The sequence below is a fragment of the Saimiri boliviensis genome, chromosome 1 (assembly GCF_048565385.1).
Source record: "Saimiri boliviensis isolate mSaiBol1 chromosome 1, mSaiBol1.pri, whole genome shotgun sequence".
NCBI classification, from domain to species: Eukaryota; Metazoa; Chordata; class Mammalia; order Primates; family Cebidae; genus Saimiri; species Saimiri boliviensis.
This window is the reverse complement of record NC_133449.1, coordinates 115,668,517-115,682,546: the sequence shown is the minus strand read 5'-3', so window position 1 is coordinate 115,682,546 and position 14,030 is coordinate 115,668,517. Positions and strand designations below refer to the sequence as shown.

General features: G+C 48.4%; 1 protein-coding gene and 1 pseudogene across 1 annotated transcript; both read left to right on the top strand.

Annotated features, from left to right (window-relative positions):
* Positions 1-5,540: 5,540 nt before the first annotated feature.
* Positions 5,541-7,535, top strand: LOC101052767 (metallothionein-1X). Its single transcript, XM_003943462.4, has 3 exons — positions 5,541-5,794; positions 6,390-6,455; positions 7,313-7,535. Exons 1-3 carry the CDS (start codon positions 5,767-5,769, stop codon positions 7,402-7,404), a joined length of 186 nt encoding a protein of 61 aa, XP_003943511.1. The 5' UTR covers positions 5,541-5,766; the 3' UTR covers positions 7,405-7,535.
* Positions 7,536-10,782: 3,247 nt separating this feature from the next.
* LOC101044260 (developmental pluripotency-associated protein 2 pseudogene) lies at positions 10,783-12,123 on the top strand (annotated as a pseudogene).
* Positions 12,124-14,030: the final 1,907 nt, after the last annotated feature.

The window sequence follows — 14,030 nt, the reverse complement described above, 5'->3', positions numbered from 1 at the left end:
AAGGAAGGGGCCTGATTATCTTTTATACCTTGATTTAGGTAGGGGAGGGGAGTACCTAGCTGAAGTGGAATTTTACAGAAGCAGAAAAGCAGGTTAGAGGAAGGTCTGCAGGCACAAGTGGTTTCCATACAATTACCAAGAAGGGGGCAATCTGGTTCCTTCTAAACAATGATCAAAGGGAAACTTTTTTCTTACACTGGGGGGTGAGGGGAGATACGCCAAGCAGAATACAAGTGTTAAGAACAGTAGGCTTCAGTGCTTCCAAGTGCAGATGACCCAGTTATGCACCCAAAGGGGCTGTGATAAGGAGGGGAAAGTCAGGTTGGAGTTTACAGCTAAAATGGAGTCAGTTGTGCTAGTCCAGGGTAGGTTATTACAATAGGAAGACTTTCACTCCAAAAATTGACTCATTGTCTCCTGAGGGAGCACACCATCCTGAACTAAGGCTCCTCTGGGTCTGGGTGTGAGCTTGGGCCAGTCCTGCTGTTGGGGCAGGGAGGTGCCTGGTCAAGTCTTCTGCGACCTGTCACTCTCCCCTTCTTCTCCAGGCTGCTGCTCCTGCTGCCCTATGGGCTGTGCCAAGTGTGCCCAGGGTTGTATCTGCAAAGGGGTGTTGGACAAGTGCAGCTGCTGTGCCTGATGTGGGGAAAGCCCTGCTCCCAGAGGTAGAAAGTGTCCAAACCCAGAATTGTTTTCCATATAATCCTGACCCAACAGTACATCTGGTTTTTAAAAAATAAAATATGTTAATCATAATAAAAGTTGACTTTATTCTGGCTCTGTTTTATATTATGTGCCTTGGATAAAGGAACCTGACACCAAACAGAGCTGGGATGAGGGACTCTATTGAGACCAGACATGTGTGTGCTGGTACCATGTCCTATCATCTTACACAGAGTGCCTTAAGGCAAATCACATTACCTATCTCAGCTAAAAAATGTAAAAGCATTATACAGTAGGTCGGGCATGGTGGCTCACACCTGTAATCGCAGCATTTTGGGAGGCCAAGGTGAGCGGATCACCTGAAAGTCAGAAGTTCAAGACCAGCCTGGCCAATGTGATGAAACCCTCATCTCTACTAAAAATCCAAAAGTTAGTTGGGAGTGATTTCAAGTGCCTGTAATCCCAGCTATTCAGGAGGCTGAAGCAGGAGAATCACTTGATCCTAAGAGGCAGTGGTTGCAAGGAGCCGAGATCATGCTACTGCATTCTAGCTTGGGTGACAAGAGGGAAACTCCATCTCAAAAAAAAAAAAAAAAAAAAAAAAAGCAGCCGGGCGCGGTGGCTCAAGCCTGTAATCCCAGCACTTTGGGAGGCCAAGGTGGGTGGATCACGAGGTCAAGAGATCAAGACCATCCTGGTCAACATGGTGAAACCCCGTCTCTACTAAAAACACAAAAAATTATCTGGGCATGGTGGCGCATGCCTGTAATCCCAGCTACTCAGGAGGCTGAGGCAGGAGAATTGCCTGAACTCAGTAGGCGGAGGTTGCGGTGAGCCGAGATCGCGCCATTGCACTCCAGCCTGGGTAACAAGAGCGAAACTCCGTTTCAAAAAAAAGAAAAATAATAAGGCATTATACATGTAAGAGATACAATGGCATGGGCATCTGTAACAGACCTAAGCTTTGGCAAAGTTAGGTCAGGTCTGAAGAACTAAAATGAATTGGTATGAAATATAAAAACAAAATCTACTTTTTATATTCAGTAGGCAAATTATTAATACAAATATATGAAAATAAAATACTTATGAAAAACAAATATATGAAAATATATATGACTATATTTAAATACACATATGAAAAACAAAATCACAGAAAAATAAAAGAATTTGCAAACATTGCATATTTGTTTTACGGTGTATATTTCAGACTGGGAAAGGTTTGTAGACTGGCCCCAGTGCATGGATCACACACCTTCAGCAGTGCTGGCCTTGACATGCCCAAAAGAAACTATCAGTCTTGACCTGCCCCATGTCACTAATGGAACTCTCCCTACATCTGAGAGCCCCTTGTTCTAACTTGGTTCTGAATCTTTGGAAGTTTCTCCCAAGGTCAGGCTGCATCTCCTCCTTCAAATTCCAGCCCTTGGTTACTTCAGGTCAGTACAGTGAATAGTGAGATGGAGCGAAGTGTCCAGTATTATCCTGGCAAGCTGACTATAGATAGCAATTAAAGTTCCCAGGTAAAGTATTTAGACTCCACCTATGCAGGGCTGATGGCGTATTCTGTAGTTTGAAGGCATGTGGTTGTCATTGAGAAGGATGAGGACTGATCATTGCTACCAACAGCTGGTGCCTCCAGCTAACTGCTCAGGGAATTGTTACTTGATGTTCAATCAGAAGGAAGATGAGACAGGAGGCCCAGGAGTCAAGATCCAGATGGGTTGCAGGTGCTCTTTGTGAAGAGGGAATTTCAGAAGGTAGCCTGGGCCAAGTGCAGGCTTTGGTGTCATACAACTGATTCATAGCCCGCTTCACTCCTTACTGGCTGTGTGGCCTGCACAAGTCACTTAAGCTCTCTGAGCTTCCATTTCTTCATCTGGATAAAGGAGATTATATTTCCATATAGGGGTTAAATGGGACAGTGGCCTGGTACTAGTGGCCTAGGACTTACTGAACAGTGCTATTATAATTATTTGTCCACGTGGACTTTCCAGACAGACAATCCTGTTAGTTCCCATCAAGCCCCTTGGAAAGGTCCATCTTCATGGAGGTATTATGCGGACTAGAAGTTAGAGATGGATCTGGAGTCTTGCTGATCTGGTCTCAAGGGCATGTGAATGACCTCCTGCACCAGCTCTCCAGGATAGACACTGCTCCAGCATTCAGAGAAAGCCTTTCCCACCTTTCAAGTCATTTGATCTTCACACAGAGACAGTGCATGCACAGGGTTTGGTGAGATGGTACTGTTTTCTAGAGGAGTTGCACTGTCTTCTAGAAGCTTTAAGCAATCTTCCCAAGGTCACACAGTTCAGAAGTAAAGGCATAAATGAATCTATGCTATGGCTGTCCTCATGCCTTCGCCATAGTGGGAGATCATGCTGTCTGTCAGCGGATGCTAAGCCCGGCTCCTCGCAGTCCAGAGCTGGAAGGGCTCATGGTTAGTCAGCCCGATTGTGCGCCTGACCTGACAGCTGGGTAACTGAAGCCCAGAGAGGACACACGGCTATGCAGAGGCTCTGACAGCCGGCTCAGTGCTCTTCTCACTGTGCCTCTGTGTCAGAATTAGTGTCTTCATGTGTCACATGGCAGCGTGACAGAGGGTTGTGGTTGAGGGCATTATCCTATGGTCAGCCTGTATTGTGTGTCATCAGGTATACCTGGGTCACTCAACCTCTCTCTGGCTCAATTTCCTGCACTGTGAAAGGGTAGCATATATTAATACATCATGTGCTGTGTAAGGACATTTTAGTTATAGATACACTGCATATAGCATAGTGGTCCTATAAGATTATAAGGTAATTTTACTGAACCCGTCTATGTTTAGCTACATCTAGATACACAAATATTTACCACTATGTTACAACTGCCTTCAGAATTCAGTACAGTAGCATGCTGTACAGGTTTGAAGCACAGGAGCAACAGGCCGCATCACAAAGCTTAGGTCTGTGGTAGGCCATAATATCTAGGTTTGTTATTATACACTTAATGTTATTTTTACAACCATGAAATCACCCAACAATGCATTTCTCAGAATGTATTCCCATCACTAAGCAGCATATGACTGTAACGGGGTCTGACTTGTAGAAAGAAATGATTTAATAGGTATAAAGAACTTAGAATGGTGCCTTGTTCACGGCAGGTGATCTATAATATTAACTATATTTTGTTATGATTCATGGCTGCTCTGGCTGAAAGGCTTGTGTGCCTCCAATAGTCATGTGTGCAAATCTAATTTTCAATGTGTTGGGATTGAGGTGGTGCATTTGGGAGGTGATTGAAATCAGAGGACAAAGCGCTCATGAATGGGATTAGCGCCTTAATAAGAGAGGCCAGAGGGAGCTTGTTCAACCATTTCCACTGTGTGAAGACCCAGCAGGAAAGAGACATCCATGAGGAATGGGGCTCTTACAAGACTCCAAATATGCTGGTGCCTTGACCTTGGATTTCCAGGCCTCCAGAGCTGAAATAAATAGATTTTTGCATTTTAAGGTACCCAGTCTAAGGTATCTGGTGCTAACAGCCCAAACATCTCAAATAATGGCATAGATAGATGACATTTTACTCCAGACAAATAAGCCAGGCCTGGAGTCCCTCCCTGTGTGTGCTTCGTCTTTCTCATCAGCCACATGAGCATGTTCCTTGGTCCTGACAGGGTCTTTGCCCTCTTCCCACAAAACAGGGATTCACACCAAAAATATAAAGCCATGAGCAAGGCAGTCTCTGTCCCCATAACAGAAACGGAAGGATGCCTGCCAGTTCCACTACCACCTGCACCAGTATGTGACATAACATTTTTCTTTTAAATGATTCCTATTTCCTTAGATACATTTATATGAAAAGCAAACTCATTAGCACCAGCGAAAAAAGAATCAGTTTAACTTCCAGACATAGAATGTTGCCATCAAATTCTCCCTATTCATATCCCCTCTGCGTCTCTGTTTTGCTTCCAGGACTGACCTTGATGCCTGGTTTTGTTTAAAGATTTCAAGCAGTAAGAGATGATACCTAGGCCAAAGGGAAGCTTCATCACTGCGCCCTCTCCCGTGGGAAGCTGAGAGGATTCAGAGCCAGCAGTGCCACTTCGAGGCCCTCTGACCCTGGGCCAGTGCGCTTGACCTCCCTGTATTGTCGTTGTCCAGATTAGGAATATGGATTCATAAACAGAATGCGTGTCCCTTTAGGATTGCTGTGAGTTCAGAGATGCCAAGTGATTAACATGGATTCATGTTAATGTAGAGTAATAGGAATACGGAAGGAAAAACATTCAGGTTTCTTGAATTTTCATTTAATCCAGGATCCACATGTCACCTAAAATTATCTCTCTTCTGGGAGCATCCCACATTTTCCAAACTGCCATCCTGTAGAGGGGTGCCCGGCTAGGCTGTGGGGAGACCCTGGAGAGTTTTACGTAAAGGAAGACCCGGAAAAAATGTGCCCATTCAGCCTCTCAAGAGTGGAGAATGGAAGGAAGTGGGTAGAGCCCTGTGTCTGTTCTGTTCCTAGGCATAGGAGAAACGTGGCCAACAGACGGAGGTGGCGACTGGGACGGAGACCAGCAATGCAGGAGATCTGAGGGTCCCGTCCTTGGCGTCTCGTTTGCACACTGCTCCCTCGCCCGCTTCCGCCGATCCAGGGACGTGATGCAGTGACTCTGGGAAATGCAAAGTTACACACAGTGGAGTGGGGGCTGGGGGTGTGTAGGCGGACTGGATTCCGAGTTTCCCAGCACGCCTAGGAGAGGGAGTGGCAGGTACTGTCAGAGAAATTGGGAAGGCAGGCAGGACGGCAGGGACAGCACGTACTACCAGTTCCTCAGTGAGCGGGGGCCAAAGGGGTGGGGCCAAAGGGGTGGACTCGGCCGCGCACACTGCGCTCAGCTAGTGGGATGGTGCACCCGGCCCGCGTGTTGCGCACAGCCCAGCGCGGGAGCTCGGTCATCGCAGAATCCGCCCGGCGGGTACAAGGACGGGGTGGGGCTTCTGCGCCCGACCCCCTCCCGCGCTATAAAGGGAGCTGCCGGCTCCTGGGCGTCACCACGCCTTTCACCTGTGTCGCAGCGTGTTTGCTTCTGGATTGAGAACTCCCGCTTCTCCTTGCCTCGAGATGGACCCCAACTGCTCCTGCTCACCTGGTAAGGGACACCTGGCTCTGCTCCTTAGGATGGCCGCTTCTCAGGCACAGTACAAGCTGTTTCTGGGTTTGAGAAAGTCGCATTTTAAATTCTGAGCTGAAGGGGACTCCTTTACTTCGTTAAGCGCTTTCTTCCCGATCACGTCCCTGAGACCACTTCCCTCCTCCCTGTGCCTCTAAATCAGAGTTGAGGGTACTGAGACCCAAAGCTGTCCTGTTCCATGTCACACAGTTGGGCAGGGGGCTGTTGGCTGAGCCCCAGTGCTCTGACCAGGCTCTGAGCAGCCAGGGTGGATGGAAGGCAGCGGACCATTGCCTCTTCGCAGTTCAGGACACAAGCTTCGGGCCTCCAGTCCCAGTCTTCCTGGGCTGTGTCTGGGGCCTGGAACCTTGCTTATGGAGTAAAATCAAGAGGATACTTGCCCTTTCCAGCATGCAGGGAGAGGAGATGGGGCTTCTCTTCCTCTCCCATGAGTGGGGAAGGAGCTCTGAGTGCTGGCCCGGCCCCACAGAGGAAGAGGCACTAAGAGTTATTGACTACCGCTGTGCCTTCTGCATTTCACTCACCGCTCACTGCCTTTTTCTCTTCCTTGCAGGTGGCTCCTGTGGCTGTGCTGGCTCCTGCAAATGCAAAGACTGCAAATGCACCTCCTGCAAGAAGAGTGAGTGCGGGGCCTTCCCTGAGAATCTGGCGGAGGGGCCAAGTTAGAGCAGGGAACCCAGAGCTCCGCAGGCAGGGGTGGGCCAATGGCCAACTTCCCCAAACACCTCCCTCTGCACCTGATTCAGGATCAGACCTCAAAGTGCCTTAAAAATGAGGCAGGAGAATTGCCTGAACCCAGGAGGCGGAGGTTGCGGTGAGCCGAGATCGAGCCATTGCACTCCAGCCTGGGTAACAAGAGCAAAACTCCATCTCAAAAAAAAAAAAAAAAAAAAAAAAGAAAAGAAAAAGAAAAAAGAAAAAAAAGAAAGAAAAATGGGTGAGTCCTAGCCTCTCCTTACTAAACTAGAAACTGAGGCCCAGAGACAGTACCAGGTAGTGCTGGGGACAAAGCTGGAACGTGAACTTAGGTCTCCTGCCTCCTGATGCAGCCTTCTTAACCCTACAGGGTCCTGAAGCACTTCAGGCGCAGGATCTTGGAGACCCCGTGTGGTTTCTAAGCTGATGATGCAGCCCAGAGCTACCCTGGCCCTCCCCAGAACTGCTTTGTCAGGGGTTTGCCACCTGTTGGAGTGTGAAGACTTTCCTCACTTAAGTGTGGGGTTTGGGGGAACTGGCCTCCCTTTGTTCTCATACCTGTCCACTCCTCTGCCCCGTCCCGGACTCAGGTGGGGCTGGGCAGCTTTTTCACATAAAACCTTCATCCCAAAGATCCACCAGTTGTCTCCTGACAAAGCCACACAATCCTGAAATGAGGGTCAGCTGGGACCAGAGGCAGGGCTCGAGCCGGGCCTCTGCTGGGGGAGGGAGGTGCTTGGTGGAGTCTGCTTTGACCTCTCGCTCTCTCTTCCTCCCCAGGCTGCTGCTCCTGCTGCCCTGTGGGCTGTGCCAAGTGTGCCCAGGGCTGCATCTGCAAAGGGATGTCAGACAAGTGCAGCTGCTGTGCCTAATGCCAGGACAGCCTTGCTCCCAGATGTAAATAAAGCAACCTGTATAAACCTGGATTTTCTTTTGTACAACCCTGACCCATTTGCTACATTTTCTACAAAATATGTGAATGGCAATACATTCATCTAGACTATTCTGGCTCTGGGCGTCTCATTTGTTGTTGCGTAGATCGCACTTGGTTCTAGTTGGGTTGTAGGGAACCCATATTGTGGGGCATTTCAGAGAGGGGGACCATGGCAGTGGAGGTCTGGGTGCAAGGTGTCCTGCAATCCTGCCAGGCCTTGGCTCTCCTTTGTGAACTATGGCAAACTGGGTTGTTTATTCTACCACCCTCTAGCAACAGTTAACTAGTTGTAGCTGCCCTTTTTGTGTATCCGTAACACGGCCTATACTCAACAGCCACCGATGACACACCTACTGCATACACAGTTAGGCATGGGATTCTCGGTGGTGAGGGGAACAGGGGGCTTGTGGGTTGCTGGGGAGACAGATGATAAAGAATCTTATAAAGAAGAAGGTGCTAAGGCTGGGCACGATGGCTCACACCTGTAATACTTGCACTTTGGGAGGACAAGGCAGGCAGATCACCTGAGGTCCAGAGTTCAAGACCAGCATGGTCAACATGGCAAAACCCCGTCTCTACTAAAAAATTAGCTGGGCACGATGGTGGGTTCCTATAATCCCAGCTACTTGGGAGGTTGAGGAAGGAGAATCACTTGAACCCAGGAGGCAGAGGGTACGGTGAGCTGAGATCGCGCCCTTGCACTCCAGCCTGGGTGACAGAGCGAGAGTCCATCTCCAAAAAAAAAAAAAGTTCTGTGACTGAGTATACTTGGGGTGAGCCTGAATGAAGAACCCTTTCCACTGGGTCTGAGAGCTGCATTCCTGCAGGGGGCACAGCTCTAGCAAGGGTCCAGAAGTGGGGAAGAGCCTGGCGCTTGGAGAACAGAAAGAAGGCCAGTGTGTGATTGGGACTGTGTGAGGGGAGAAGCCCATGTTCCCTTTGGGGAGGGGAGAGCAGAGGACACGGCGTGCCTCCTTCATCTGAGGGACTGCCTCACCGGCTGCACAGTTGAATCACTTGGTGGGGGGGTTGGAAAAGTATGTAAGCCAGTATTCCACTTCCCCCACCCCTGCAGCCCTCTTTTTTATTTATTTATTTTTTTTTTTAGGGTTAAGTGGGCCCAGGGAACTTACATTTTTAATAAGTACCTAGGTTTGAAGCAGTCACATGAAATTATTTGGTGAAATGAAATGGCCTCTGCCAGCCGGGCACAATGGCTCATGCCTGTAATCCCAGCACTTTGGGAGGCCGAAGCAGGCGGATCACAAGGTCAGGAGATCGACACCATCCTGGCCAACATGGTGAAACCCCGTCTCTACTAAAAATACAAAAAAAATTAGCTGGGCGTGGTGGCACACGCCTGTGGTCCCAGCTACTCGGGAGGCTGAGGCAGAAGAATTGCCTGAATCCAGGAGCCGAGGTCGCGCCACTGCACTCCAGCCTGGCACCTGGTGACAGAGTGAGACTCTGTCTCAAAAAAAAGAAAAAGAAAAAAAAAAAAAGGCCTCTGCCAGTTCCTCTCTGGTTTCAGGACCGGGAGATATTTTCCAACCCACTTGGTATTTGGAGCAACTCTCTGACATGCGGCTGCTTGTACTGGTGACCGAGGGAACTGGGAGGTACCCAGCTCCCGGCTGGCTGCAGAGGGAGAGGCGGGCAAGCCTCACCATGCAGCGTGGCAAGTGTCTTCATGGAGACCAAACCAAGCTCAGAGGGCAGATCTGAGCCTCCTTGGGGCTCATGCTATGGAGACACCAGCCCACTGAGGGTGGGTTGGTGCCTGAAGTGCCATTTTCTGGGGAGGGAATCTGACAGAGACCTCAGAAGGCATGAGCAAGGCTATGAGGTGGGCACTGCCCCATTTGTCTGAGAGTTGGTCCAGTGTCAAAGCCACGAATGCACCCAGCCATTGCTCTTGCACAACTCTGTTTTGGGAAATTGCAGCTGCCAAACCTCTCAAGGGATAGGTACAGAATGTTTTTGCCAGGTCCGATAAACTTTGTCATTCAACTTGCGGCTTTTTCTTTTCCAAGTCGTCTGTGCAGTGGTATCCTGTCCCATCCCCCACCCCCAGTCCTGAGCCCCATCTTCCCTGGGGCTGGGTGGGGCATGATTATTGTGGATGTCTGTTGGAGAGATTCACTTAGAGTCAGTCATTCAGTTTTTTTGATGTGGCTGTTACTGGAATGGCTTAATTCCAGAAGTTTCATTGTCAAGCACGCCATCATGAAACAGCCTGGTAAAGCAGTTAAGTGTGTCGGCTCTGGAGCCAGGCTGCCTGCCTAGACCCACAGCCCCACTAGTTAGGCAAGTTATACAGTCTCTGCACCTCACATTTAACTACATGTGGGGACAATAACAAGGCCTATCTAATGGGATTGTGGTGAGGTTGATGTGGCTAGCACAGTCCCTGGAGCCTATCAAGGCCTCAGTAAGTTCGGGCCAGATGTGGTGTCTGGCAATCAGTAGGCAATTCCTAAATGTTCTCTGCTTAATTCAATGAGCACTTATTGGACCCCCTACTATATGTAAACCATTGTACTGCACACAGAGAGGTAAGATAATATATAAATAAGAGTCAATTCCTTTGCTGGAGATCTTATTCAAGTCTCTGTTGAAATCAGGGAGCAATTATTTACCACCACAAGATGCAGCTGCTGAGCTGGGGCAGAGAGCCACATGGAACTAAAGATTTCTACCTCCAGGAGAAGGATCCATTCCACACTGACTCTGGGATAGGCTGAGCATGAGACAGGCTAAGACAGAGGTATGAACACTTTGGGAGGAGGATGTGATTTAGACAGACCAGGAGAGCAGGAGAAAAACATTCACTCGGCTGGGCGCAGTGGCTCATGCCTGTACTCCCAACATTTTGGAAGGTGGAGGGCACATCGCTTGAGCCCAGGAGTTTGAGACCAGCCTGGGCAACATGGCAAAACAATGTCTCTACAAAAATTAAAAAAAGAAAATTAGCTGGGCACGGTGACGTGCACCTGTAGCCCCAGCTATTCAGGAGGCTGAGATGGGAGGATCACTTGAGCCTGGAATGTTGAGTGTACGGTGAGCTGAGATTGTGCCACTGCACTCCAGCCTGGGTGACAGAGCAAGACCCTGTCTCAAAAAACAAACAGGTATTTTTGGTAGAGACAGGGGGGCCTCACCATGTGTCCTGGGCAGGTCTGGAATTCCTGGACTCAAGCCATCCACCACCTGGGCCTCTCAAAGGGCTGGGATTACAGGCGTGAGTCACCACACCTGGTTTAATGTTTTTAAAAAAACGTAGCACCAAATGGACAAGACAAGGGCATTGCCAAAAATGTCAGACTCAAATTTTGTTAGTGGCAACAAGAATTTTTTTGAGGGGGAAACGGATGATGAGGAAAGTATGATTTTGACATTGGTGCCCATTAAAGATGATCGAAATATGGAACAAGTGGAACCAACTGTTTCTTCAACTGCTGATGACAAACAGGAGAAGCCTACTACAATAAAGTTCATCTACTTCAAACAAATGAACAATTCACAGCTCCACAAAAGCTAGATGCGGAATACCAGTCCATCCCCTGCCGACCATTTTGCCTCCCATTAATGAGGTGTGCTGGGACACTTTGTGGAACTGGTGTCAACAATGAGGTTTGAGTCCTAATGGCAAGAAAATAGAAGTTTATCTGAGGGCTGGGCATGGTGGCTCAGGCCTGTAATCCCAGTGCTTAGAATGCCAAGGCTGGCGGATCACCTGAGGTCAGGAGTTCGAGAACAGCCTGGTCAACATGGTGAAACCCCGTCTCTACCAAAAATACAAAATATATGTATATAATATATGATATATATATCATATATAATATATATATCATATATATTATATATATAATATATATATCATATATATTATATATATAATATATATATCATATATATTATATATATAGCCAGGCATGGAGGTGCACACCTGTAGTACCAGCTACTTGGGAGGCTAAGACAGGAGAATCACTTGAAACCAGGATGCAGGGCTGGAGTGAGCCGAGATCACACCGCTGTACTCCAGCCTGGGAGACAGAGCAAGATTCCATCTAAAAAAAAGAAGTGTATCTGAGGCTCCATACACAGCTTAACCCTGAATAACTAATATATTCCTGAAATGTCACAGGAGACCAGATTACAGCCACGGTCGAGGAAATGCAAGGCAGTGACTGTGAAAGCAAGGCTTTAGAAAAGTCGTGAGATGAATGAGAAAGCCGAAGACCCTAATACATTTGAAGTGATAACTTCAGCTCAGGAAGCCATGTTGGCATCATGGGCAAGAATTGCTGTGAGAGCCGTTCAGCCTAAGGCTGCGAATTCATGTTCCATTCCTGCTTCCGGTGAGGCCTTTTTGACGTAAGCCTCTGGTGTTGGGTGGCATGTGGTCCCTGGCAGACTACTCTCGGCAGACCCAAAGGGTTGGGTCCACCTGCAGTTTCATGCAGGTCAGGCCTGAGTGCCTACCATTCACAGGAGGATGATTTCTCTCTTCTTGATACCTGCCTGTACTTTCCCATCCCTAGGCACAGAAGATAATATGTTACACCCCAAATATGCTAAGAGGAATAAGAAGGTGATGAAAAAGATAAATGATGACGGAGAAGCAGCAGCAACCTGTTTGAATACAATGCACTAGAGAAAGAGGGATGTACTTTGAGACCACGTAACGTACTATGAAGGAATGGAAGCAAAGACAATTTGAATGAATCTTCATGATCTACGAAGCAAAATCAGTGATTAGGACTCCACAGTGAAGACAGTTGACAAGTGGCACAGCCTCATCTAAAGAGCCCCTTTCTGTGAGTCTGAAAACCCATTAAAAGAAATTTACTGCAATCAGCCTTAAAAAAAAAAAAAAAAAAAGCCGAGTACGGTGGCTCATGCCTGTAATCTCAGCACTTTTTGAGGCCAAGGCGGGCGGATCACAAGGTCAGGAGTTCGAGACCAGGCTGTCCAACATGGTGAAACCCTATCCCTACTAAAAATACAAAAATTAGCCAGGCATTGGTAGCGCACGCCTGTAATCCCAGCTACTCAGGAGGCTGAGGCAGGAGAATCACTTTAACCTGGAAGGCGGATGTTGCAGTGAGCCGAGATCACGCCATTGCACTCCAGCCTGAGTGACAGAGTGAGATTCCGTCTCAAAAAAATAAAAACGTACTTATTCACTCATTCATTTACTCTCATGGTCACATCTTGGCCCACAGCAGATAGAACATTGATGGGTGGGCTGGACAAGCAGGACAGGGGGCTGTCCTGACACTGCCCACTGTGGATGGTGAAGGCAAACTGAACCACTCAAATCCTCTCTTCTGAGAGACATGGGGGGGCTAGCAGGGCTGCCAGAGCTCATGCCGTAACTGAAGCTGCATTATGAGAACAGTAAAAAGCCCACCCTAAATAGAAGCCACGAGGACAATTAGACCAAACCACGTGCCTGCTCTTCCGTGGGAACTGCTACATGGCTTAGTCCTATAGAGACCCAGAGAAGCTGAACATCTGCTGACAGAGGTCCAAATAATACCCACCTCCCTTTGAATCCTGAAAGCAAACTCTGCGTTAGTCAGGGTTCCTTGGATGCAAGCAACAGAAATGGACTCTAGCCAAATTAGGCAAAACAAATTCATTGGAAAGATACTGGGGACCCATGGAGTCAACTAGATGGATGGAGAACTAGGCTCAGAAAATGAGGTGTTGCTGTGAGTCATCAGGTCATGTCACAGGAGCAGCCTGACTGGGCTGCAGCAGTTTGCACAGCTGTCACCACTGCTTCTGCTGTCCCCAGATAGCCCCACCACTGCCACTGGCCACTGGTACTGTAAATGAGTTCTAAAGGATTCATTGAATTCTTTACCTCCAGCTGGGGATTCAAAGTCTCAGGAAGTCCATCTGGCTGGCAGTGGGAAGGAGAATCTGACCACCTTCAGGTTCCCTAGGGGCACATAGGACTGCACCCCCTGAGACCCACCCTGTGGAGTTTCTTCCTATAGCAGGAGGAGTCCTGGCAGGAGATCTGCGAGTCATTGGGGAGAGTTTAATAAAGGGGTTGTTTAAAAAGGAGCAGAAAGGATTAAAGGAAATAAACAAAAGATGCAAAGACTTAACAACACTGGGGAGCAACTCCCAGACCCAGGCATGGCTAGCCCTGGAACCCAGAGAAAGTAGCTACAGGAGAGGGTGTCCCAACGGGAGCTGTGACCCTCAGGTTGCCACACAACTTGGTGAAAGGGAGTCCATTCAATGACCTCCTCTCCATTCTGTGACGTCCCCTTCTCCTGGTCCGTCTCCTGCCAGTGTGCTCATTGGCTGAACCCAAAGAGATGCTGCCCCTACCGCTCCCTCCCTCTCTCTGTTGGGAGGAGGGTGGAGAGTAAATCCAGAAAATACCCAGCACATCCTCAAATAAGCTGTGTTCCATCACTAAAGACCATGTGTTTATCTTCCTTACACCCTGGGAGACTTGAACTAATCTAAAGATGAATTCAGCTTATGGGATTGGAGGGGGTCAGGGGTGATGGTAGAAGCCATGTATGGTAGAAGTAG